Here is a 27,999-nt window from a genome sequence, read left to right as displayed (position 1 = left end):
AATAAGTTTGGTTTAGCATCCTGATGCAAGCACAAAGGTTAGTGTAGCTCGGGTTTGTGAGTGTGAGGATTGAGGATTTGCGAGTGGGAGCTGCCCTGCCTCACTGTTTTGGGTCTGAGGAGTTGAGCACCTTCACATCTGCAAAATATTTTGGAGACTTTGATACATGAAAAGGCCTAGAAGAAACCTTGGCTCGGATCCTTACATGCTTACATTCACTCAAATTCTCCTGTTCTATAAAGATAACATTATCACAGAGTATGAACAATTACATCCAGACATGGGAAGTACTGGACTGTTGGCCCATGACTATCAACTGCTCCAGCATATGTGAGATCTCAAGTGTGTACGAGCATGCACGACCACCTCACCTGCTGCGTGTATTTCCCATCAAGCCTTTGTTCTCTGTAACTATTTTAGAAGGAAGTGGCATGTCACCTAGGTGACACATCAGAGAAAGCAATGGGAATGTTTTGTGGCCTTCAACCTAGAGCTGCATCTGGCCGTAAGGAGGTTGGCAGAATCTGTGTTTGTGACCAAATGATTCTGTTAGCATCATGCCTGTTTCTATGAACAAATTGGTATCTGTTTTCAATGTTGGAGCTAAGAAACATCCAGCTTATTTATGGAGCTTCCCCATTTATGATTGGGGACGCCATGGTAACTGGGTTAGAAAATCACCAAGTGGTGATGACGGACATGATGGGTTAATATACACAGGATGCTTAAACAGTGCTACAGAGTCTTGAACTTGTGCCCTTCATGAATACTAATCATTAGGACTTACCAGGATGGTCTTACTAATCATTGGGAGAGAGATACGAGGTTAAAAATTTGTGGTTGTTCTCGAGGACAGTCCCACTGCTAAAGTACCATCAGACCCTTAAAAGGCTACTATAAGCACTGTTCAAGAGCTTTGGAACACAGAGCCTCGAAAAATCAGAGGGACTTTGAAAATCAGAGGGACCCTAGGTGTGTGAGCATTCTCGAGATTGAGCAGTGCTGAGACGAGCTCTCAGATGCGAGCAGAGAACCTTGGGCTACTTGTATTCTGGTATCGAGACTGACTGAGAATATCTGCGCTGTCTTACCACAGAAAGTCGTTGTGAGGCAGGAGGATCAGGACCACAGCCATGTCTGCCTCCCAGTTGGAAGGCAGTTCTTCAGGAAGCGAGTAAGATGGACATATCAGAAGCCTTCATGGAACACATGGGTGAGTTTGTAACTGACCTGGCACACTTAGAGAGGGGAACCAAGCCAAACACAACACTTCAAGAAAGAGGCAGTACCATCAGGACATCTGCAGATATATTTTTAAAGGAATGTTGGCAGTGAATACAGGAAAGAAGTTCACTTACATTAACCCAGGGATGCTCAAGGACCTGCACGGCTGAAAATCTCTGGTCCACATTAACCAACAGCATCATGTTGATGAGCTCCTGTGAGGGAAACATTAGACTCCGTTTATATTTTTTTATCCAAGCTCAGAGGGAGAAGCTGGGGATTGGCTAATTCAGGCTTGCTATCTAAGTGTGTCAAAGCATTAGGGAAATTTCACAACCTAAATCACGTCACTCTACTTACCCATCACTAGCTGGATCACACCTTCAAATTTGGAACACAAATATACTTCTTGTTTATATTGGTATCTACTTGATATATTTTTATGCAGGTTAGAAAAATTATTTGATATATTTATATTGCTAAATAGTTAAGTAAATTTCACAAAATACTTCTAGATGCAAAGAAATTACTCATGTTAAATAATAAGTGTTCCAGCTTTTTACTAGAATGTTTTAGTTTAAAGCCAGATACTTTGTTTGTTTGTTTGTTTGTTTGTTTGTTTGTTTGTGTTTTTTTTTCGAGACAGGGTTTCTCTGTGTAGCCCTGGCTGTCCTGGAATTCACTTTGTAGACCAGGCTGGCCTCAAACTCAGAAATCCGCCTGCCTCTGCCTCCAGAGTGCTGGGATTAAAGGAGTGTGCCACCACACCCATAAAGTCAGATTCTTTAGTTGCTTAGAAGTCACATTAAAAATAAATAATGAATTCGGAGCTGGAGAGATGGTTCAATGGTTAAGAGAACTGGCTGTGCATCCAAAGGACCCAGGGTTCAGTTCCCAGCAACCACAGGATGGCTTACAAATCCTGATGCCCTCTTCTGACCTCTATAAGCACTGCACACATCAGATGTTTATGCTTGCACGCAGACAAACCATACATATGAAATAAAAATAAATAAAATATTTCAAAAAACACGTTAAGATTCTTCTTTGACAGACTAAAGGATAAATGGAGCCTCGCCGCAATTTCCAGGCAGCGAATTCAGGATTAAAGAAAAAGAATGGAGGGGGGATTGCCAAAAGCTACTTAGTAAAGTAGGAAAAATATTTTCTGGAGACACAGTTTCGGGTGGAGCAATAAGTTTGTTGTACATCTGTCCACTTTGGATTACAAATGGGGATACATAAATATTATACGATCCCCTTTGTTCACGTGGGATGCCTGCTGAGGTAGGTCTGCCTTTACTTTCCTCAATCATTTCCTAACCTGTACGATGAGTGTGTGTGTGTGTGTGTGTGTGTGTGTGTGTGTAGTGTTTGTGTGTGCACGCGTGCACATGTGTGTGATGCCTTTTTTCTGGATTCTATACAGGACTTAGAGTTGGTCTTGTCGCTCTCTCAGTCTATGGAGTACTGGCTGGAAGAGTTGAGTGTATTCTTGAAGGGCTATGTTGGGGTGTTGCTATATATCTGGATCCCTGCATTCAGAAGTCTGAGCTAGGAGTAGTCTAGACTGAGCCAGCTTGAACTATATAGTGAGTGTATATTTATACATGAGAACGCCTTTGCTTGTCAATCCAATCTGTCACTGATATTTCCCTAAGTCCAAGGGGGCATGGTGGAAGAAGATGAGAGGCCTGTGTCCAGCAAGCATCATTTTAAGTACACAGAGCTAATGTCTAAGGAGAGGAGTTTTAATTGAAAGTCCAAGGAAAGAGAGAGAGAGAGAGAGAGAGAGAGAGAGAGAGAGAGAGAGAGAAGGCATATGCACCGAATGACCAGAAAGTGACCAAGTTTTCAACACTGAATTTTCAAGAATTTTAAGTCAGCACCTTGAGTCAGGCTAACCATCTCTTTCTCAAAATGCCTTTTGGGTTTGGATCTTTGTTTCAATTTTTCAGTATTTTCGGGCACATAACGGTATCTTGAGGATGGAACATAAATCAAAACACAAAATTGAACTGTTTCATATGCACCTTATGTAAATAGCCTGAAAATACCTGTCCATGGTATTTTTAGCATGCCTGTATTTGACTCCAATCTGTCACAGGTGCAGAATTTTCTATTAAGGATGACATGTGTTGACACTCAAATTTCAGATTTTATTGCACTTGGCTTTGGAAGTTTTCAAATTAGGACAGTTCAATCTATCAACATCTGAAATTTGGAGATGAAAATATCTGCCCCCAGCTCACCCCAGGTCTACTAACCATGCCAGCTAAAATTATTCATTTTTAGATGCAGAGATACTTTTAAAAAATATGATGTATGTGTACAAAGTTACCACTTTGTTCAACTTTCATGTCCAGGTCCACGCTGTTCTTTAGCTCATCTGCTGTGCAACGCTGCCCACTATCCATACAGAAGCTGATCTTGGTTTCTCAGGATGGAGAAGCACAAGCGCCATTCCTCCTGCCTCTGAGTCCTAGGCTTCCTCTAAGGTTGGACTTGACCAATGGCCTCTCCATGGCGTCCGTTTTGGTCATTGCAAGAGAGACTGAGGCTGAGCTCTCCTCCCTCTGATTAATCAGTCACTTAATTCACTTATTTATACACTGCTCATTTACTGAACGCATTGGACCACTGGATGTGTACTGATGTACCCAGTACATCACACGATGTGGGAATTGATGACATGGCAACTAAGTGGGCAGAAGTCAGTGACTTGGAGAGATGGCTCAGTGGTTAAGAGCATGGGCTGCTCTTGCAGAGGACCTGGGTTCAGTTCCCAGCAACCACAAGTCCAATTCCAGGCAAACGCACATTTGTATAAAAAAGATTTGTAAAAATGGACAAAAATTCTAGCCCTCAGAGAATTTGCATTCTAGTGGGAGAGTTTGGAAATTAATTGCATAAGCAAGACTTGATTTCCTACCTACATATGTTTATTTAGGTATATGGATATAGATGGACAGTTATGTGATATGAAGGAGGGACATGAGGGTGTGCGATCTGGTTTGATTGTTTGCTTGTTTGTTTGTTGATACTAAGAGCACACGTTGTACATAACACAGAAAAGTAGAGGAGAAGGACAAGGCCAGGGGGACAAGGTGAAAAGGATTAGGTGAGCCAGGTAAAAGTTAAGGGCTGCAGTTGAAAAAAAGTGGCCAGAAGTGGCTTCACTGAGAGGGTGACATTCAATCAAAACCCCTGTAAGCAAACAATGATCCCGTGTAAAAACCGGAGATGCTAACGACTGGCAAAAGGGTGGAGACTCCAGGACAAGCAGTTTGTCCTGTTTGAATGATTGAGCCCTTATGTCTGTGAAATCTTGGGAAGCCAGTAATTGTACCTGCCTGTGTCCCGATGTCACACTCTTAATATTAGTCTCTTCGTATATTATACTCCAATTAGAGGCAACACTTCCATTAAGGCACCCGGCTCCAAGGGACAGGGCAGCGGTAGACCCTTACCTTAGCAGAGTCTGACACATTGTCCCAGTATGGAGATGGAAAGTCCACTTGGCCCATCAAGATCTGGTCGAAAAGCACCTCCTGCTCATCCCCACTTCTGTGCAGACGAACAAGAGAAGCGTGGGTGAGTGCCTGCTTAGCCACCCCTGCCATCCTCGTGCACCAAAGCGCTCTTGGACCTTTAAAATGCACAGGGTACTGTTTTTTTAAGCCACTGAAAATGAGAGTATGAAACTGTTTTGGTAAATTAACAAAGAATGAGGTTAAAACCCACGTGAGGAAGATTTATGGAAAGTTTGTCAATTAGCAAACATCACGGGAAAAAGGAATGGGAATCCCAAGTGGGGCTCTTGTGTTGCCTGCTGTTGCAGGCTCCGTTGTGTGAGAAAGGCAGATAGATCACTCAGAGAATAGAGACCTGATTTGTTGGTGCCCAATAAAACATTGCTGCCCATACCCACGGAACGGAGGGAAGCCACACAGCAGGATATAAGTGATCACGCCAGCTGCCCAGATGTCCACCTTGAGGCCATATCTGGAAAAAAAAAGTGATGTTGGAGTTAGCAAAGTCAGCCAGGACAAATTATGCAGCTAAAATGCATGACTTCTGCTGCAAGTCCAAAGAGACCAAACAAACTTTTAAAACATCTGACAACTAGACTAAGACTCATTTTCCCTAACAAAGAGTGCTTTAATGGTTGGAGAGTATGCTCTACAAGCTGCCAAGGGAGGGAAGCAACCAACAGCGCTACCTGGCTGTGAAGCACAGCAATGATCCACTTGTCCAGAGAGCCTAAGGGTGCAGCAGTAGCACACCCATCTTAGTGGTAACCAACAGCTCTTTAATTGGATTTAAGGCCTGATCAACAGGATGGAAATCATGCCAGCTACCCAGGGCTAGTGAGGCCATGTCTCTAGGAGAGAACCCATTACTGCCACTTAACTAAATCAGAACAATTCCTAACTGCATTCTAATTACTTGTCCTTATGTCTACCTCTCATCAAAGACACTTCTCCTTGCAAAGGAAACAGAGACCATTGCAGAAAACCACAACCAGCCAAAATGAACAGAACAACAGATCATGGGATAAGCCGACCTAATGGATTCTTATACAAACCATGCATCCAAAGCTCCCATAACACCATGAAAAGGGGGAGAAGAGAAATTGTAAGAGCCAGAGGTCTAGGAAATCTGCTATGTGAGTCTCCTAGAGTTTGATCAGGAAGCTTCACCCATGATCCCTCAACAATATGGCTACTTACACAAGACCTGGGTAATGAGGAAGAGACAAATCGTATGTGGCCCCAGCTCTAGACAAAGAGCCATAGGCAAATAAGAAATACTGAAATCTGAGAAAAGAGAACTGGTCTTTCCAAGGAATGAGTATCCTTTGGTTATCCAATAGCAAATGGGCGTCCCTGAAATCATATACATACAAGCAACAATAAACTGACCCATCAGAGGTTGTGTATGTATATTATGTATATTATGTGTGTGTGTAATAATAACAAAATAGAGGCCATGAATTACAGAGGGGATGGAGGAATGAGACAGTCTGGGGGTAAGAAGGGGGAGGGGGAACATCACGTACTTTAACTTAAGTTAAAAGTTAAGTGAAAGTGACATCACATACATGTTATTATCTGCAAAAGGGAAACAAAGCAAACTGATACTGAAAGCTCTGGCTGCTTTGCAGAGGTCTCCAGGTTCTCTTCCCAGCGCCTGCACGACAGCTCACTCCCCTTCCAACCCCATTCATTTCATTCTGCACCAGCAAATATCCAGAGGCTCAGGACATTTGTTTTCCTTAGAGGAGTAGGAGCTCTCTAAGATGACTAAAATAGGGTCAGGACATAGAGCTAGGTGAGAAAAATGACCAAGATGACTTTATTACAGGATACAACGGTATCCAGTTCTTTTATATTTAAAAGTGATTTAATTACTATTGCTGTATGTTTGTCCACTTATCTGGACATTTATTAGAAATTTTATGGTTAATAGCTGTTTTACCTTTAGCCCTTTAGCAGAGACCAAATGTAAGCTTTAAACAAAATGGCAGTCATTGGCATTGGGAAGACAAAGGAAATTTGCTGAACAAGTGAGAGAGGGGGGTGGTGGAGAGAGAGAGAGAGAGAGAGAGAGAGAGAGAGAGAGAGAGAGAGAGAGAGAGAGAGAGCTCATTCTGTCCAAGTGGGACAGTTCTTTAATGACTTGTATTCTTTTGCAAGCTCTAAAGTATGGGGGAACACTCACCCAGTCTCTGCAATGATTTCTGGAGCCACATATGTTGGGGTGCCACAGACTGTGTACAGGGGGCCGTCGACAATTGTGGCCAGGCCAAAGTCACCCAACTTGAGTGATTTACTGCCATCCTGGTGCTCATACACCTGAAGGGAAAGTTACAAAGCTAAGTGTCATAAAGTCAAGAGCACTGCAGTTTATGTTTGATGTAAATGAAGTAACAAACGCACGCGCACACACACAAACTAAATATAGAACAAATGGAAATGGGAATGTGGGGTCATATTTATTATACTTGGGAAGTGAAGGGCTTCATGGTGGTTTGTATAACAAGTCCATTAAAAATACACATGAAGACCAAACTCTGAAATAACATAGTGCTGGCATTTCTCCCTTTGATTATCTGTATTTGATGTTTTCCACAAAAGGCAGCTCAGAAAGCTTCGAATCTACCAGTCATGAAAATAGTTACTTCATTTCCACATGTGAGACTATTTAAGCATGCCACCCTTCAGTAATAGAACACAACATTCACGCGGATATTAAAATCCTTTATTTTTAGTGCCCTGCATTTCCAACGAGATCTATTTATATTCCTATTAATAATTGAAAAGCATGTTCATATTTCATGTCACCTGTGGCAATTTGGAAAGGTTTATTGGGTGTAGCGTTAGCACTCGGTCAGCTTTCCTTATTAAGGCAGTGAGTCTCCAGTCTTCCTACCAACAAGCCAAACAAGCGTTCTCATGACCCTTAGGCAAATATGTAAGCTCCATTAATGCTAGCCCGAGACCAACCCAGGAGGATATGCTCTGAAAAGCAGCCCAAACAACTTCATTGATTTCAAAGGACAAAAGGGCAGGCAGAAGATGCTTTCTCCTGAAATCAGCAAGCTGAAGACAGTCACAATACAACCTTGTTTCCAGATTTCAAGAGATCCTCCAAAGAAATAGTCAAGTTTTCCACATTCATCAAAATAGTTTACCCATCAAGTTGAGGCTTGCATGGCCCCTGTTATCAGTCTGCGATCATCGTAACTTGCTGAAACTGAATGGGCCTCTTGCACAGCAAGACGCATCTCCAAGTATCAGGAGCATCAGTACTGTGTGCATGCTACATCTTTCTGCTTTTGCATCCCACTGAAGCATCTGGGCAGATGTTTGGCTAGCTCCACTGCAGCATCAGCAATGACCAATTGAGCTGACTGTTTTGGCAGAGGCAGATCTACTTTGATAGAGAGACTGTTTTTTTTTGTTTGTTTGTCTTGTTTTTTGTTTTTGTTTTTTTTTTCCTGCGTGGAAATGATTTGTCTACATCTGTGCACACTCATATTGTGGACTCTTTGTCTCTAGGGTTCTGGATCCTGATCAAGTTTGGGTTGCCCTTGGGTAGGCATCCAAAGTCTTAGCCTTGCAGTGGGACTGCCAGGGCAAAAGCAGCCATGTGTCCAGTTGTCCTCTGGGGTGGACACTATCTTCTCTACTTAATGAAGCAACTGTGCAAGGTGAAGTTAGCACTTTGAGGCACTAGCTGTGAAACACTGTAGTATTCTCAGACTAAATGCTCTCAAGCCAGCTTAAACTGTATTGTGCCCGCCGTTCTGGTCATGCAAACAATAAGCAAATGTTTTTCATGAAAGGAAATTCGAGATGGGAATGTCGAGATTGGCTGTCTAGTTCACTTCCCATATAGACCAGAGCTGTTTACCCCCTGAATTCCTCTTTGGTATCAATAACTTTTCTAAATTGCAAAATGCCTTCTTGCTTTGATGTTCTGTGGGGTCTGAGCATTCACGATGTGTACTTTGTGAGGCTGAGCAGATTTTGATATATCCAACCCCATTTATACAGGAAGCTTCCCACCCCTAAACACAGTATCTGTATCACCTAACGTTATTCAAAAGTTTGACAAAACCAGATGTTAGAGTGCCCAGTCACCAGAGGCCTCTTGTGGTTCTAAATATGACCCTATAACTTCCTCACGAGAAGGGAGTTACTAATGATTGCCATTTTAATAGGAATTCTGCCTAGCCACATATAAATTATATTTAATGTGGATGAATAATATTGTCCAAGGTAAGGAAAATGTAAGGACCAGGGTTCAACCCCCAGCATGGCAAAAGGCCAATAGGCAATAGACAAAAAAAAAAAATACAAAATACAAAACACTACACAAAATAATTAAGGCATCCTTTAAAATATTAATAACACTTCCCAAAATAGCAGTTAAATATTTTGAAGCTATAATTGTGTATTCCTTTTTTTACTTCTTTAGTCACATATATGTGCAACACCCTCCCTAACTTTTTTCAGTCTTTAAAAATGGTTTAATAGAATTTCCATGAGTAGAAAGAGACTCAAGTTGTATGAAGGCAGTCATATACAAAAGAGCTTATAGACAAAGGCCACATCCATGTAATTGAAAACCGTTCAAGACACTGGTCCTGTGCAAACGTTTCAACAGAACGTTTTTGCAGGTGAGCGAATATATGACCAGGCCTCTAGATGGAATTCTGTTTAACTTATTGTCGGGCAGGGCAGGAAACAAGACTACTTTGGGGCTTTTCTCTGTCAACACTGTGGTGGAAGGAAGGGGATACACCAGTGTTCTCTTCCAATGGGAGCGCCCCTTTCTTACATGGCATACTGAGCCCTCTCACAAATGGGGCTCATCAGGAGTGCTGGTGTTAACCATGGGACATTCACCCTCATCTCCCATTGCAGATGTTGTGGACAGGCCTGTGCGCCAGTGAGACCACGTGCATATGTAATCAGAACTTTGCGTTTTGTTTGTTTGTTTGTGGTGCATGTGTGTACAACATACATTTCCAAAACTATCTCTACACACTCTTTCTTCCCAGGGCAGTTCTAAATTCACGTGGAACCAAGGTTTTAACTAAAAATCAGAAAGCATGAAGGTTGCTCACAAATTCTCATTTGAGATACTAAACCCCAGGGTTGGAGAAATGGCTCAGTCATTAAAAGCACTTTCTGTTTTTCCAGAGGACCCAAGTTCAGTTCCTAGCACACGTATGTATCTTGTGGCTCACAACTTGTAACTCCAGTTCCCAGGGAACTGACACCCTCTTCTGGTCCCCATGGCTTGTCTGAACACACATACTTAAAAGCAGAATGTTAAAGTTGCACAAAAATAAAATACAAACTTATTAAAGAATCGGCAAATCTCAGAATGGATTATGAGGTTATGTTTGGGTAGGGTGTTAGCAGGCTGCAAGTACAGACCCTGACACCCTAACTCACTGAGCCAGGTTCTGGTCGAGGGAGAGCGTTTTGCCACTACTGTATGTTAAAGCCTCTATAAAACATGACCCACACGTTTAGTGGGAGCACATTAATTGTCAGTCAAGGAGTTCGCAACATGAGGTATAATTTAACGTTCATCCCAGGCCCCTTAAATACCATAGCTGTTCCCCCACATTTTAAACACCGAGGGGCTATTAAAAAGACGGGGATTAGTGCAAATTACCCAACATGTAGTGCTCTCCCTGCTTTAACTAAGCAATAAAACTGTGTGATTGTACAACACTAATTGAATGCAGCTACACATAATTGTGGGCTGCCATATGTATCCTATTACCGTAAAGACTGTCAGTGTTTTGTAAGCTAGCCTTGTGATCATTGCAGATGGCCCCAGTCAGAGAAGTTGTTCTCTTGGGTTTATTATACGGCCATAAAGACATCTCATGACTTGACAGACTAAATGTGTCAAATGACAACGATTATGAAAAAGGTTTCAATTAGAAGCTGAGGGCATGCCCTATTGGGGATCAATATACTGAAAGTTCAGGATATAGATTTGGGGTTGCTGGTATTTGTTTTTGTGTTGGCTGTATCTAGTTAAACAGGAGATGCTTGCACATTTGCTAACGTCCCTTGGATAGGAAACTGAGACCATTTGGAAAAGTTTCTTTTTGAAAAAAAATATATATACTCATAAAACTGCAGCAGGGACCATAAAATATGAAAATTCTCAGATAACCTGAGCCTGGTCAAGTGGTTTCTGAGATTTTCTTCTGGGGAGAGGAAGAGCTGACTGGTAAAACAGATGTGTTAGAATCCGCCCAGTTCTCAGAGTTACTGCAAATTCAAGGCTAGTCCTGCTGAAGCAATGGCCTAGGAATTGTTAGTAACCACGGAAATAGCTTTCCCAGAGGGACACAGTGGGAGCTAACAATGATTTCACAAAATAGACTTGACAAAGTGGCGTGAAATGGGCAAGGCTGTGTGAAGGGGTCAGTTTACCTTTTATTATATATGGAGTCACTTTTAAAAGAGGATAATCCCCCTCCCCCCAAGCCATGGCAATTGGGGGAAGGGGATAAAGCCCTTGCAATGCTTAAGAAATGGGTTGAATTTAAGTCTTTAATTCTTAAGAAGCAAAGGAGAGCAACACTTAAGTGGGGAATTATTTTGCAAAATGTAGTTTATGACCAGTATTACATTAAACTCCTTGGGAGAAAAGAAACTAAAGCAAATTAAAAAAAAATTATTTCCACATGTCAAATATCTCAGAAACCACAAGTTAAGCAAAATAATGAAGTTGATAAGAACTTGATACAGGCCAGACAGAAGTAAGCAATGGGAGAAGTTTCAATATTAAGAGAAATAAAATCTCTTGTCCAAGCATGTCACGGGTGATACCCAGGAAGAGAAAGATGTGAACGGAAACCCCAGGAAACCTGATTCTTACTCCCAATTTAAAATCGTCATGAAGTTATCTGACACAGCGTCCATGCAGCTGCAGCGGCACATTCCACATCCTAGGAATAGGATTTTTGCCCAGACCAAGGGAACTTAATATTACAGCAATTCTAAAAAATTTTCATTACGTTTTGGTCACACAATTAATAGCTCATATATTGCAGGGAAAAAAATATTAGGAAAGTCAGATTACTACGAATGAAAAGGAATTGAACCCATCTAGAGTCCTCATGCGGAGATGACTGTTGTAAACAGTATGGGTTATAGACTTCCAGAGCTTTCTGGCTTTTCTTCTACTTCTTATGTGTGTTGCCTGGGGACCAAATACATTGCACCTGGTGTCCTTCTATCCATGGCCTCTAGAGTGTCTCTCACTGTATTCACTGTCTCTAGCAATGCTACTGATCTCACACCTAAATGGATTTATCTGGGGGTTGGGAGTCTTGGGTTTGAGACAGAAGGACATCCCTTATCTCTTGAGTCTAGTGCTGTCTTGCATGGAAACTATGGGGTCACCTAATACAAAAGGACCCTGACGGAGGGTGAGCCATCTACTGAGAACAATGAGAAGGGCACACACATGCTGCAAGACAGAACAATGTGAAGCTGTGAAAGCAAGCGTTTGGGCAGGGGCTTCTGAGAGAGAGAGTTCCCCACCAAGAGAGTTAGAGTCTCAGGAAAACTATCTTTATCTTCAGGGTACTCTGGAGTTAGGGAGAAAAAAATGGTCTAAGCATATACATTTTAAAAATAAAAATGAAAACAATCTGTTTACTTTATAGCCTAATAAAAACATTGACTTAGTTATATTTTTGCCAATAAAGACTAAATTTTGTCTGTATGTAGTTTTTTTTAAAGACCCATCAGGTCTGGAAGAAGCAGTAGGTGTGACGATGTGCTCTGTTGCCGCGGTATTTTGCCATCTGCTGGTCTCCTCTAAGAACTTCATGCATTAGGTTCTTTGCCATTTAAAAATGTTATTTTTTTTAATTGTTTGACGATTTCATGCAATGTACAAGATGTGTTTTGATCAAGCCTACCTCCTATTATCTCTCCTTTAAGTTCTTCCCCTACCTAACCCCTACTTTCCCCTGCCAACTCCATGTGTTCTTTTCAGAAAAGCTACTGAGTTCACTTGCTGATACCTGCATGGGTATAGGGTATAATGTATTGGTGCGTTTGGCTTCCCAGGACCTGCATCACTGAATAAAACTGACTGCCTACTCCAGCGGTCATCAACCGCCAAAATCTCCTCAGGTAGGGGTGAGATTTCAGGAGCCCATTGCATGCTGGGATTTTGGCTGGCTTGGTCAGGTGCAGATCTTGCGCATAGAGTCCCAGCCACTGTATGTGCAGGCATGCAATGGCCCTACTTACCAAGTCCAACAAATAGGTTTCATAGCTTTGGATTTTAAAATAGTCCCTTTAGTCACAATCTGTCTTGCAGCATGCATGCATACTAGTCTTGATGCAGGAGTGAGGTTGGGGAATTATTGTACCTTCTCTCCTCTCAGACAAATTTGTACTGGAGCAAACCATGTAACTGAGGGGTTGAGAAATGGCCTGAGCCCCTCTGTCCTCCGTACTTTAATGAAGCACCGCACATTCTCACGCTTGTCTCGCCCACTCTGTACCCATCCACTTGATGATTAGGCACAGGGTTTGATGCCAAGTAAAGCAAACCAACACATGAAGGACATAGAGGGAAAAATGTTAAAGTTGATGAAAAATAAATCTATAAGTCGGCAGCTGTCAGTTCTCACCTAAAGTGTATCAGAACCCACTGCAACAGGGGAGGCCATGTTTTCTCATTAAAATACTGTGACCTTATCAGACACAGTTAAACGAGTCATTTGCATAATCAGTACAGATCTTTAAAGCGATGCTACATTTTAATGTTTGTGCTGTGAGACTTAAAAGTAAAGTAGACCCAGAATTCTGTATACCCAGTTAGACTACATAGAATGAAGTCTGTATTTGACATTTATAGAAAAACAAAAACATCACCGTGCTAACTAAAAACTCTCAATCGAACATTTAACCAGCCAAGGCCTTGTTAGCAATGTAACAATTCAGACAGATTGGAGGGCTCTCTGTGAAAGAGGAGAGCGGAATGGAGAAGGAGGCATTTGTATGAATTTGTTAAGTTTCCTTGTAGCGAGTTAACACATTCAAAATGTTATACTAACTTTACTGAGACACTTTTCTAAAATCTCATAGATCTATGTTTTGTCAAAAAGCAGAAAAAAAAAGTATCTGTGTGATTAGTAAAAATGTTAAAACATCGACAATAAAAGATAAGAAAATACGGCATTTTCCTGTGTATAATGTTACTGTGAGGTGGTTTTAATTTTTTGGCTACATGTAAAAGGGATATAAAAAGCAAAGGGCTTGACAGTTATGTATCTCTTCGTCTTCGTGAAATTCCTGTGGAGGAGGCTTGGGGAAATTAAAGAGCTGTTCAAGTTTACAAAATGAGACAGCATCAGGACCCTGTAGAGTGCAGATAAAGTTGTGCCCCTATAATGGTCTTTCCTATGCCTATGGAAAACTCAATAGCATTTCCAATCAAGAGGGATCTTTTGGGTAATTAGAAATGTCACCTTCATCCTGCTAAATGTGTTCTGTTTTTATATTTATTCTGCAACAGGTTTATCCCTCATAAATGTACCGACTCACAAACATCACAATAGGGAAGCGAATATATTAGTTTCTTGTGTAGATGTAAAAAAAAACTATTATGAATGGCTGCAATAGTTTTATATACTTCAAATCAAATCAGAAAAGGGGGAGAAAAAGAGGAGAGAATATATATATATATATATATATATATATATATATATATATATATATATTCTGTTTCATTTAAGTTAAAGTATGTTCCAATGAGCAGGGTGTTTTAAAATATCCTACAAATTATAGCTTTGAAAGAAAGCACACTGCTGTATACAGTTATAACATAGAAGTTATTTACAGAACTAGATAATGGTCTGGTGTAGAACCGATAAACAATGGATGCCTCAAAAGTGTACAGGGAAGGAAAATGAAGCCTTATTGTCTAATCACTGAGGTTTGGAGCATAGAGAAGTTACTTAACAAAGACCCACTTGTAAACCTGTTCCCATGAGGCACTGCTACATGAAGCAGGATACAGGAGTAATGACTGTGGATGACGGAAAATTGCTGCAGTTCACGGAGGCAGCTACGCAGAAGAGAATGTTTAGGCTGCTACAGAGATTTGGAATTTGAGGTGCAATTAAGTCAGACCCCTGCCATTTGACCTCAGCGGCTACAAGATTACCAATGTAATTGCAGTGAGCTAATTGTGTGCGTATTTACTTCTTGAATGCCCGTCTTTGATGATTGAATGTCAACTCCATGAAGGAATGTGTCTAGTTCCCTGGCATGGGACCTGACCCACAGTGGCTCTTGATTAGTCTCCCCCTAACTCAGAGCCCACTGAAGTCTAGGGGCATTGTGAGTTGGAACTCAGTGGAGAGCCGGAGTTTTCTACATGTATAGTATTTTATAACCTTGGGCAAGTCATTTAAATTCTAGGTACCCAGTGTCTTGACCAATCAATTGGAGGAGTTAAGGAATTCACTCCATATGATGGCAGTGGGTTTTAAACAGGATACTGGGTATTTTTAAAGGCCCCGCATGTGAGGCTGAATGTGTAAGTGATTCTCTACAGTAGCAGGCCTCACCACCTTTTATTTGTGAAGTGGGAGCTAAGATATTTTATTTTATTTAAACATTTTTTTTGAGACAGGGTCTCACTATATTTCCTTGGCTGTCCTGGAACTCACAAAGTAGACCAGGCTGGCCTCCAACCCACAGAGATCCACCTGCCCCTGCCTCTGCTCCCCAGTGCTGGCATTAAAGGTGTGGGTTATCTGTCTGGCACTCACATTCATTCTGATTGCCCCAGGCAGCTGGCTGTCCTGTGGTATGGATTTCAGTATCTGGCCACCAGACAGCAATTTCTGATACATTAAGGCCCAGAAATCTGGGTTTTAAATATTCCCAGAAACGAAAAACAAAAAAGAGAAAAAAGACCATTTTGGGGTAGATAGGAGAAAAATCATTTTTATTTATAATTAAGTTTCTAGCCTGAAGAATCAGTAAAATGTAGGCTACTCTGTGTTTCCCAGAATAGCTCCTCTTGCCTCGTTTCTGCTTCTATGTGGACTACCTGTACAGCAAGTAGGCCTGGGAAGGACCCTCATTTGTTGGCATGGAAAACCCAGACGGCAAAGCAAATAGGTTTAAAGAAAAGAAAGACACCAGGACTTTAGGGCTTTTCTCTGCTTGGTTTTGTTTAGACAGGATCAAGTAGCCCAGGCTGGCCTTGAACTCCTCGTGTAGCCAAGGATGTCTTTCAATATCTGGTTGTCTTGTTTTTCTATCTACCAAGTGCTGTTGTTACTGGCTTGTGCCAAGAATTTTATGTAAGTTTTATGCAAGGCTGGACCAGAACTCTTGAATTCATGAATGCTAGGCAAATACTTTACTAACTGAGCCATGGGCCAGTCACTAGCTAGTTTCTAAGATCTGGCTTTTCCATGATTGCTTTTGTGCTGATGTGATAACATCTATTTCTTCTGGTTCAGTTCCCTTTGGTTTTAGATAGTATCATTAACATGCAAAATTAGGATAGTAAAAGAAATACTGGTGGATGAGGTCATGGCTTGCTGTGCCCTTTACTTCCTGGGTCTTCAGCACCTACATGAAACCTAGGGATGGTTGAACATGCCTGCAATCCCAGAACAGGGGAGGCAAAGACAGGCAGATACCTGGGATTTGCTGCTGGTAGCTCAACTAGACTTGATGAATTGGTAAAGGTGGGTTCTGGTTTCATTGAGAGACTGCCACAAAAAGTAAGGTGGAATCTAGAAAGGAAGACACTGGATGTACCACTAGAATGGACCTCAATATCTTTCAATATCTGGACCTCAGGTCATTGTTCAAACACACCCATGTCTGTTCACACGTGTGGGCATACACATGAGCACCCTCCTCCCCTCTCTATAAGGGTCTCCTTCTCTTATAGAAGAAGAATAAAAGTGCAGCTGTGGAAGTCACTAGCCAGCTTTTGATTGCTTTTCAGAACTTTGTTCCCATTCCTGTGCCTGTAATGTATTTGCTAAGAAGTCTAGTGTTCTTGAGGGTATGGAAACTATCATAGATCACCTTAAAGAGATCTGAGAATAGCAGAAATGAGCCCGAAAGGCAAACAGTTGAAAGAAAGAAAGAAAGAAAGAAAGAAAGAAAGAAAGAAAGAAAGAAGGGAGGGAGGGAGGGAGGGAGGGAGGAGAGGAGAGGAAGAAAGAGAGAGAGAGAAAGAAAGAAGAAAGAGAAAGAAAGAAAGAAAGAAAGAAAGAAAGAAAGAAAGAAAGAAAGAAAGAAAGAAAGAAGGGAGGGAGGGAGGAAGGAGAGGAGAGGAAGGAAGAGAGAGAGAGAGAAAGAGAGAGAGAGAGAGAGAGAGAGAGGATGGAAGGAAGGGAGGAGAAGAAAGGGAAAGAAAAGAAAAGAAAAGAAAAGAAAAGAAAAGAAAAGAAAAGAAAAGAAAAGAAAAGAAAAGAAAAAGGGCAGAAATGTTCATAATGTTCATTCATTAGGGAGGGCTTGGGAGTTAAGGTGCCTGAGGATGGCTTTCCTCTTACCAGCAGATTCTCTGGCTTGATGTCACGGTGGACGATGTTCAGGCTGTGCAGGTATTTGATGGCGCTGGCCAGGTTGTACAGCATCCCGCTGGCATCTCTCTCTGTGTATTTGCTAGTGGAGGTGATGGCATCAAAAAGGTCTCCACCCTGGAAGAGAGCAGCTGGGTGAGTGGGATAGTGACAGATGGACCTGTAGGCTGCCCATGGAGGGGACTGACAAACCAGAGAGGCTATAAAGAGTGGATCAGAATTTGGGGCTTTCTAAGGACTTTTTTCTGCTACTATCTTTCAAAAGACCAAAAGACTTGTTGGTGATTTCTCTCTTCAGTATGAAAGCTATTGACATTTTTCTCCTGAGCTTAAAAAAGAGCAGAGCAACGGGACCTGACAGCAGACATGTGCTTCTCTCCATGGCCCCCTTTTCAGGGAAGAGGAGGTGGATCAGTGCCCCAGCTGAGAAGCCTCCTGTGGGGGATACGGGTGACATGTGCTACCTGCCACACACCAACTGCTAGCTGAGATGCAAATTCATAGTCCTAAAACCCCCTCAGGTAACGCTGCGTTCCCATCTTTAACAGAATGTTCTCGTGCCTGTGAAATTAGTAAGACATGTGTGGAACACTCTCTCTCTCTCTCTCTCTCTCTCTCTCTCTTTGATTTGCTACATTTAGCTACCTTGAAGTGGGTGTTCAGCTTTCTTTTTCAATAATGTATTTCTCTGTAAGAAATGGAAAAACGGGACCCACAACTCATTCTAAAGACAAGAGAGACAGGGAGAGAGGAAGGGGATGATGGCAGAGAATGCCAAAGACAGTCTTCTGAGTCTATTACTCCTCTGATCTTCTGTTTCCCTGGTTTCTTTATAACTTATTACTACTTGATCAAACAGTGATTTGGGGCTCAACTTCTACGTTTGCATTTGAAGTCCTTGCAGAGCTTGGGTGTGCTTTACTAAAAGCATCTTTCTTGAATACTGACCAAGCGACAGTTGAGCCCAGAGCCCAAATGCATTCCTATGTCACTATATAGTGACCAACTTAATTTCCCCTTTCAAAACATAGTCCTGTAGGCTGTCAGGTTTCTGGTTTCCCAAATCGTGCTGGGTCTCTGTTCCCCTGTGCAATTTCCTCCCTGAAAACTTCTCTCACTATCGGATAAGCAATGGTTCCTCCACAAACAAACTTAAACAAAATGTTTTCTCCTCTCTTTCCTGTTTTTCTCAAAGACCAGGGTGTCACACCAGGTATGAAGTTTGTTTCTGAGTCACAGGAGGAGGTGGAATATTATCTGTGGTCTCCTGGACCCCCCCCCCCTTAGTTATACAGCAAGACAAGACCTGGGTGGTGTCCTGGTCCTGTGGGCTCAGGCCTCAGGTCAGTTCTTTCTGGCTCAGACATGACACTCACTCTCTCCCGTAGTTGAGACATTTTAGTTATACATAGAGAATTCTCGGAGGCTACTCAGTGAGATGACGACTTTGTGTAGTCATCTGATCAGCATACAGTTGACAATCAGACTGAGATCCGTCACCAAATGCCTGTTTCCCATTCCTAAATTTAACTTATTCACACCTTCCCCACAAAAATCAGCCTATGGGGAATTGTCCAATGAAAATACGGGGATTAATCATATTTTTAATAGCGCACAGCAGGGCAACAGGAAGGCACTGAAGCTGTTGGTTTAAAGAGCAATGCCATGGTGAAATTCTATTCTGTGAGCTAGAGACAACATAATTTACCAAGGGATTAAAATAGTGATTTTTATAATAAAATGTGTATATAAAAATTGGAACAAATTAAAGGACTTCTCTTTGATAGAATGATAGTTTAACAGTTTTGACCACAACAACATTCATTGACTTGTTCAGTCATCCCTAGCCTCAAATATGACAACAGTAGTTTTTCTTTGGGAAAAAAAAAAAGAAAAGAAAAATGAACTCCACACCTTCACTAATTCCATTACAAGATACAGTTCAGTCGGCACATCCATCTCTTCAATCAGGAGGACAATGTTGGGATGCTTCACCCTCCTTAGGATGGAGACCTCGTTCTGGATCATGTGCTCCTGTTCAGGGGAGAGATCATTTCGGTAGACAACAAGTTTCCGAGGGACTAACTCAAGAGAGGGCAACAACCTGAAGACAGGGAGCTATATTTTGGTGAAATGTGACAGTATTCTGAAAACCCTAAGATATTTAACTCCAGATCCGCTATGATAACTAAAATTTCCTAGGAAAATGACAGAATGAATCTCAGATAACAAAAATAAGAGAAGACAATAAAGCAAGCAAAGATAAGGGGGAGGGAATCAAATCATCCCCATTACATTGAATCCAGGAATAGCTATAAAATTATATATTCTTCTAAACTTGTTACATTTTGTTCTATCAAAATGTGCCTCTTGAGCTGCACTGTGTTAAGAAACCGGTTTCTGTTTATCTACCCTTGGGACGCAAGCATCACAAGAGTAAACTTGGTACGCACTTTGCCTCGGCATTTGCTTTTCTTGATGATTTTCAGGGCATATTCCCGAGCAGTCGACCTGCAAAAAAGAAGTTTTGCTTTTTTTAAAAAACAAAAACAAAACCAATTTTGAATCAATTAATTTCTTTGACTGGGAGTTATTTTCTTGCTTGTAGGTTTCAGTGTTTCTATTTTTGAAAGGGCTCCTTTCTTTCTGTACAGACATACATGGATGGTTATGGGCTTACCCCATCTAAGGGCAAAGGATGTGTTAGCACAGACCGACCTAGAGTTATGCAGCCATATTATACAGAAAACACAACCATTGTGGCTCCTTAAGCCGTGCTAAGCTGCTGTGCTGGATTCACATCACATGCCTGCTTTCATCCTCCTTGCCACTTATTTACTTATTCCCCTCACCTCCGCCACACACAGGATCTCCCTACATAGCCCAGGCAGGTCTCAAACTGGTAATCCTCCTGCATCCACTACCCAAGTGTTGGGAATATAAGTGTGATCTGTTGTGTCCAGCACCTCGGTTTTCCCTGGGGTTCTCTCTCCACTAGGGAGGCTACGACAGTAGTCTGAACAGCTCTTACGGTCACCCTGAAGACTCCTGGGAAGTTGTAGATGCCCGTTCAGTGTCAGAGCCTGAGAGTGAATTGCTGAAGAACCCAAGAGTGAGGAGGCTCACAGAGGACAGAGAAGGATGAAACTGTTTCTGGAGCTTCCTGGAAGTCACTTTGTGGCTGTCACTCAGGGGAAAATGGAAGGGCTGCTTAATGTCAACTCACTTTCCCATAGCCACATGGCAAGGATCATATCTTGTTTCTCGGAGCCTGAGCTTCCCATACAGCCCAGCCAAATGGTATCTTCTGCCCTGATGGGTGTGGGAGAGCTGTCACCCTGTAACATGTGCTAATATGGACCAGTTTATCTAAGATGAAATTCTAGCACTAAAACTAAGGGCATGGCTATTGTCAGACGACACAGCACATAGGAGATTGCACTAAACCATGACTTCTGAAGATACAAGCTTTCCTTTCTGGTACTAATAGGGCCTAGCCTTTTACTTACAGATAAAGTCACCTATCTGGATCCAAATGGTTGTGGTTGGAATGAGTCGGATGAAGGACACATTTAAAAAAGGGAATTTTAAAGTCAAAGAGCAAAAAGATGATTTTTTTAATAGACAAATTAAGAGACCAAGTATTAAAAAAAAACTCTTTCATGGGCATTTTAGAAATTAGTAACATATTATTTCAAAAACTGCTTCTGTTACTTGCAGGCCCCAGCACTGGAAACACTCAATAAACCTTACATTGTATGGTTAAGTCTGGGGAGTGAAACCAAAAGAAGGTAAGGCCTCTGAAGCTCCTGTCTTTACTAGAACTTTGATCTTTGGATGGGGTGAGGTAAGCCTCTTTGTTTCAAGGTGCTTGTCCTGTTGAAATGTGGGTGCTCAGGGGAATCCACACTGCCTTCACTCTGTGAGAACATGGATGCAGAAGTCTAAAGGTTCCCTTCTTTCTTGCACTGCATTACTGACTCTTACAGTATGCCAGGATGGGGGAGGAGCAAATCACATCTCCGGGAAATGTAGGATTTGGATGCTCTGTGTCCCCAGAGAAACCCCAGACCATCAGCAACGATGCATGGTTGAGACAGAGAGGACATATCTTGGAAAGGTGTAAGGCAGGCTACTTGGCATTAGACAGTGAAGAGGCAGCCCCAAACATGAGTGATAAAGTGCTTCTCCCACCTACATAGACCATTCCTTAGGAGCTTTGGTTGAGGAGGATCACAAGACCCTTTCAAAGGACTCCTCGAGAAACTGCTGAAGACTTGGTAAGTTTGAAGATAGATCATCAAGAGGAAAACTAAAAGCTTTAGATAAAACATGTCTCTGACCCGAATCTCTGAGCAAATCTCCTTTCTTTCAAGATTTAGTCTTGGACCTATGGATTCCATACTTACAGCAATCTTGTTTAGGGTTAGGTAGCAAGGATGGAGCTATGCAAGGCTCCAACACCAAGGCTGAGTACCCACCCCACCTCACTTTCCATAAAACAATGGAAAGACTGCCATATTGGTGAGAAGTAGGTTCCTTGGCTGTAGGATGCTCTCAAAAGAGCAATGCTAAAGTCTTCTAGACCCATGGCTGGTATGCAATCTGAGAAGGTGGAATTTATCTCTACAGGCAGGAAGACATCCTTGAGCTGCAGACAGGGTTGTCTCCCAGGAAGCCAGGATCTTCTATTCTGTCCCAAGTCTACCACTGAGGTAAGTGGGGGTTGGGTGGCCTCAGGGTTTATTAAGAAGTATGTCACCTCTCTAGCTAGAACATTTTATAACACAGTCAAATATTCTTCCAAATCTACTCATATCTTCTATCAGAAACACACAGAGGACCACTAAGTTTAATATCTCAACAATTTTTCTTGATTTTTAGAAGCAGAACTGTAGTTACTTAATAATAACCATTAATTACTTCCAGTGTGTGTTTCTAGGAGTAGCTGGTATTTAAAACTGAACCCCAAAGCATGTATTAGTACTAAATACATAATGATAGCAATGCCAAGGAATACTTTACCCAAAATAACCAACTTGATTTAAGGCATATAAATTTGGGAAAACAATGGATGTCTGGCTTGCTGGTAACAACACAGGCCATTTGTTTGTCTATTCCTGGCATTACATTCTTGACCTTTCATGGAACTCTCTAGGCCCTAGCAAGAGCATCAGTACCAGCGAATTCTGTCTTTGTCCTCATCTAGGGCAAATAAATTGGTAAGGGCACCTTCCCATTAAATACACCCTCAGGTTGAAGCCCAAGTACAAGTTTTCTGATTGTAATTAAAGCCACTCCACAAGATGGGAGCCTATTCCTGACAGCTCTCAGGGTCAAGAATATGTGACTAGAGAGTAGCTAGGGGAGAACCTGCCACTATTATTCTGTTAATGAGTATTAAATAGTATTAACTTGACTTCTAATGGTTTTCATCATACTTATAGATTAGTGCACATTTGAAGATCTGAGAAGATATTTACTGTTGTAGGTGACTGATACTGAGATCCACCATTGGTCAAGGTGTCCAGAGTGACATCAGATGCTCAGCCCTAAATGAGATATCACACATCACTCTCTCCTCCCAAGGGCCAGGGATCACTGTGGAAGAGGCGTTAGGAAGACCGGAAGAGCCAGAGGCAGTGAATGATCAGAAGGAAGTATGAGTTTACAGTAACCGAGAAAGTGCTCACAAGATCTGCACAAGTTCAAGCCAGACAAGATCCCAGCATAAAGAAGGGGTAAGTGCAGGATGTTCCTCTCCTGGCTGAGGAGCTTTGGTAAATGATAGCTTCTGAGAAAAGGAGAGTGAGTTTTCTTTAAGGGCGTGGCTCCTGGTAACTCTAACACAGTCCAGGGAATAGCCACATACCTAAGAGTTAATACACGGCATTAATGGGACTCAATGGACTTAAAAACAAATTGAGAACACCACATTAGATGTCAGAGGGATCTGGCAGGACACAGGAGAGAAGAAATATAACCAAAAACAATGTGTGGAAATATCAAAGAATTTATAACAATATTTAAAAAAATTTCAATTGCTCAAACAGTGGTATGCTAGCAAAGACTATGTTAGAAGGCACTCAGAAAAGATCCATGTCAATCAATGACTGTGCCCACTGTGGAAAACTGGCCTGTGGTGGTGTATTATTATAGAAGAGGAACATCTTTACCCTTGTTGATACACATTCATCTCCCAAAACAAAGCAGACTGTACCCACAAGCAGCATGTGCCATCCATGCCATCCTTAGCTTGCGTTTATTTTCTTGGATCTCTGTAAAATATTAAGAGAATGTTTCCCAATATCTATGGGGAGAGAGGGCAGCAGCCATATGTCCTTGCTCAGCGGGAGCTGGATGCTGACACTTTCAGAGCAATCTGGCATTTAGACTCTGAAGTTTCACGCAGGGAGCCCAAGATGTGAACTCATGCAGAATGAACACAAGCCAAGTGAGAAGGAAAAGAAGAGAGAAAAAAGAAAGGAAGGGAAGAAAGGAAGGAAGGAAGGAAGGAAGGAAGGAAGGAAGGAAGGAAGGAAGGAAGGAAGAAGGGAGGGAGGGAGGGAGGGAGGGAGGGAGGGAACAAAAGAAAGAAAAGAATAGAAAGGAAAAGAGAAGAGAAGAGAAGAGAAGAGAAGAGAAGAGAAGAGAAGAGAAGAGAAGAGAAGAGAAGAAAAAGAGAATTCTGAATGGAGAAGTAGGAACTGTCCGGCATGAGAAGGCTAGGATCCTAGGACTGAAATACCATCCTGGTCCAGGACCAGCTAGAGCAAACAGTAACTGATCCGTTGAGGTTTGGTCTTTTGCTATGTAGTGTATTGTAATGTTAACTACTGGCCCTCGGAGCCTGGTTGATCCCGGGGAATCCACACTGTACAATGTGACCTTGCTCCTTAATTTAAAACTTTTGGTTAAATAAAGATGCTAACAACTAATAGTTGGGCAGAGGAGACATAGGTGGGGTGGTGGGGTTCCTGGGCTTGGGCGGAGGGAGAATCACAAGGAGGGAGCAAAATGGTGGAGAGAGGAGGAAGCTGACACAGAGTAGGTGAATCTTAAAAAACCATAGCCATGAGAGCTAGCCAATTGGAGTTAAGAGCTACCTAGATGAAACATGAAAAGTTACAACTTTATAACTTGGGGTTGCTGATGGGAAAGTAAATTCTAATTTGCATAGAGGGTAGATATCTGCCCAGCTCTAGTGCTGATTGGGGCTTCTTATAAATGTAAAGGTCCTGTGTCTTTTATCTGGGAACAGAATAATCAATAGTGGGGTAGAAGCCCCTGATTGAGATTAAATATTAATGACAATGCTAATCACTAGGTCAGACTACAGATGATGAGTATAGCAAACAATTAGGAAGCTCACAAAGAAAGGCCATGCCTGTCTGCCAAAAAAGAGACATTCTGCTTAGTAGAAAGATGTGTGTATGTGTGTGTGTGTGTGTGTGTGTGTGTGTGCATGCGTGCGAGTGTGCATGTATGTGTGTGTGTAACTGCATATATATGTAGATATGTACATGTGGAAGTAATTCAATACATACAAATATTATGTATCCTATATACATGTAGGATATATATGTAATATATATTATATTATATGCCTTTCACCTTAGGAATGCCTTTCCTGATTTAATTTCTGCTTTATTTTACAGTGAAATAGTGACTTTGGGAGAGGTAAGTTCCTTATTAGAATCTTGTGGGGAATCCTTTATTAGAAGCAGAGGGGTAGACAGACTTAGATGTGTTTTGGGAAGCAAAGCTCTGATCCAAATGTTTAGTAGACGAGGGAACTTCAATATTTAATTTCTTCAGTCTATTTTTATAAAATGGGAGTAGCATTATTGACCCAATTGGATCAATGTAATTCAGTGGGATACTATAATTTAAGGACCATGAATAGATAGATGTTCAGTAAACATTGGTTAGTCCTGCTTCAGGAAGGGTGAAGCCCAAGATGATAATGGAATGTTCTCTGTGTCTGGCAGTCAGGCAATTGAAGGTGATATTCCATGGACAGGGGCTGCAGACTAAGGGGGAGGAGGGGAGATTTTCAGGCCACCATTACTCATGACTCTACCTACCTCATGCAGAGTAACATAGCAACAGTAGGTTGCTATGCTGCTGTGAGCATCCTAGCCCAGCTGGAATAATGACAGGAGTGAAATCTGAGAGCTGCTGTATGAGGGACACTTAGTGGAGGCTTTGCTCTATGGAATGAGCTGAGCTGGGGTACAGGGAGCACTTAGTGGATGTTGGTTCAACTAAGAATCCTGGTGATGCATGCCACCCTAGGCAGGCTTCCAGTTCTCAGTGGCTCAGATCTATTCTTCTTGAGAAGACCAAAGCCTGACTCTTCTGTGCCACAGTGTCCTCATCTGTCTCCTGACCTGGGGTGCCCTCTCCAGGTAGTGGTATGAGATAGGACAGATACGGGCAGCAAAAACTCGAGGAAGGTCCACCCACTGGGAGCAGTAAAACCTAGATGCTTCATTCAGTCCAGCCTTTAGAGAACCAGAGGGATCCCCTCAAAAGAGCTAAAGGCCTCCAGCACAGGTATGAGAAGATGCCAGCTGTCCAGTTCTGAATATAAGCAACTGCCCAGAAAAGAACTCAGAGTCTGACACTGAGCTGAGGTTTGAGGTCACTTCCATTTGGGCTGGCATGGTATTTGTGGTCACTTTTCTTCTTGGTAGCCACCAGCTACCATCCTTGAGCAGTTATCAAGAACTTGTGGATAAACGGGGTATGGAGCAGGTCTGTATTCCTAACACTCAGAAGGCAGAGAGAAGGAGGAGGATACCAAGTCTGAGGACAGCTTGAAATGACCTTGACGCTAAACCCACGGGGTCTGTAGTTTATCCACGTGAAGACATTTTCACAGATCAAATACCAGTTCTGTAGACTCAGCACACATGCATTTTAAAACCTCTCAAGGTTATTGTGCTCTACGTTTTATGACGGTACATATTAGAGATCAGATCCTATAAATGAACATTCCTAAAGAGATGTGCATGAGGAGGTCTTCAAAATGACTTCTCCAGGAAATAATATAAAACCTTATCCTGACAGAACTGGAAAGCTTTTCTAAATACACTAACTAAAAATCAAAGTCTTTACATGAAGTCTTTTAGACATCATCCCATTTTTAAAGTCTATCCTTAGGTGGCTTTTTCTTATTACTTTTTACTCTTTTGTCTCTGGGGTTGAGACATTAAGTTAAGCCATATGTGTTTCTGTCTGAAAGCATGAAAGACAAATGTTTCTTTAACTTACCACGAGGACAAGCCCCCACTTACCTCTCTATACATTCCTTGACAACAGCAAAATTTCCGTCTCCTATTGTTCTCCCGACTTTGTATCTCTCTGTTATTGTGGCAGGAATCTGGAAGCCTTCCTCAGACTCTTCTGAAAGAATCATGAGTGTGTCTTTATTGATGGAGAAGGGGCCACAGATGTTGTGTTTAAGATACATTTCTAACCATCTTCTCGCAGATTAGAACTGATTCAGAAGTATGGCAGGCAGCCCCCCTCCCTGGCAGGCTCAGACGGACTCAATGGTTTTTACCAAGGCAAACGATAAATTAAAAGAAAACCTGTTGTGTCCACCTGGACCCATATCACTGCCACGTATGTTTTTGCTTCAGAGGGACTCAGGAGGAAATCCTGCATTTGAACTTCATGATAATTTGATCAATAGCCCCCACTGAATAACCATTGTGTTCAGAGAAATGACTTTTTTGTGTATGGAGCAGAGGAAAAGGCAGTTCTGGAGAGATTCTGGGCAGTTGTAGATTAGAAAAGTGTGGACAAGTCCTGTTGTTTAGACACCGAGTTTTAGTCTAACCTAAAATGGAAATCTCTGCAGAATTCTTTCTGCACTAAGTGCCGCTGCTCCGCTCCCTCGTATCAGCGAGCAGATTTTAGACAAATGTTCTCACCAAGCAACCTGCATGACAGATGTCGAGTTTAAACCCTGATATCTATTATGTCTGTGGGCAGAACAGTTTTTATAATAACATAACATGTTATACCTCTGAAAATGTACTCTGGAATATTTTACAAATGGCTAATAATACCTTAAATATCCAAGGCTATAAAATTAAATAAGCCATGCTTGGGTCACATAAATATGATGCATCACCTTTACCATGTCAAGGATATAAAACGCCCTTTAAAGCTGGGCTGTAAAATGTGTGAGCTTTAAAGTTATAAATCCCAGCTCTCCCCCAGGCAACCTGTGTGCAAAATGGGATAGGATCCTAGCAAGATTCCTAACTGCGTGCTTCTCATAGCACGTCCTCATAAACTGAGTTTTTCCCCTCAAAATAAAATTGGGTGTTTTGGGGGTTGTGGCTCTGGTAAGTTTTGTGGTTCCTATTTCACATGTGGTACTAGGAAGGAGTGAATGGAAATTCATCTGCAGTTTCTTGGGCTGCTTCACAGTGCTCAGACTGCATGCCTGGGTGGCTTTGCTAGAAAGTGTAGGGAAAATGCAGGGTGACTATCTCTACTATGTTCACAATGCATCGTCACAGCCTCCACACTGTGGACGGCATTTCCCTCCTGGGTCACGGGAAGCTACCTTGGCATTTCCTGGAATAAAGTGAGGGATGTTGTCAAAGCCCCTCCCTTAGCCCATC

The 27,999-nt window shown here is 42.0% G+C and overlaps 1 protein-coding gene across 8 annotated transcripts in view; it reads right to left on the bottom strand.

The window, feature by feature from the left end:
- The window catches only part of Dclk1 (doublecortin like kinase 1), a 296,817-nt gene that overhangs the window by 30,912 nt on the left and 237,906 nt on the right, over window positions 1-27,999 (bottom strand). For all 8 annotated transcript variants that reach the window (XM_029475006.1, XM_021157493.2, XM_029475007.1 and 5 more), the window contains 8 exons: window positions 26,656-26,764; window positions 19,807-19,864; window positions 19,268-19,387; window positions 17,324-17,470; window positions 6,949-7,082; window positions 5,152-5,229; window positions 4,695-4,791; window positions 1,359-1,439 (listed from right to left, as the gene is read on the bottom strand). In XM_029475006.1, the coding sequence (XP_029330866.1) occupies window positions 1,359-1,439; window positions 4,695-4,791; window positions 5,152-5,229; window positions 6,949-7,082; window positions 17,324-17,470; window positions 19,268-19,387; window positions 19,807-19,864; window positions 26,656-26,764 (824 nt within the window). The remainder of the gene's footprint in view (window positions 1-1,358; window positions 1,440-4,694; window positions 4,792-5,151; window positions 5,230-6,948; window positions 7,083-17,323; window positions 17,471-19,267; window positions 19,388-19,806; window positions 19,865-26,655; window positions 26,765-27,999) is intronic.

Source organism: Mus caroli, chromosome 3 (genome assembly GCF_900094665.2).
Source record: "Mus caroli chromosome 3, CAROLI_EIJ_v1.1, whole genome shotgun sequence".
NCBI lineage: Eukaryota > Metazoa > Chordata > Mammalia > Rodentia > Muridae > Mus > Mus caroli.
This window is presented reverse-complemented; position numbering and strand designations above follow the sequence as displayed.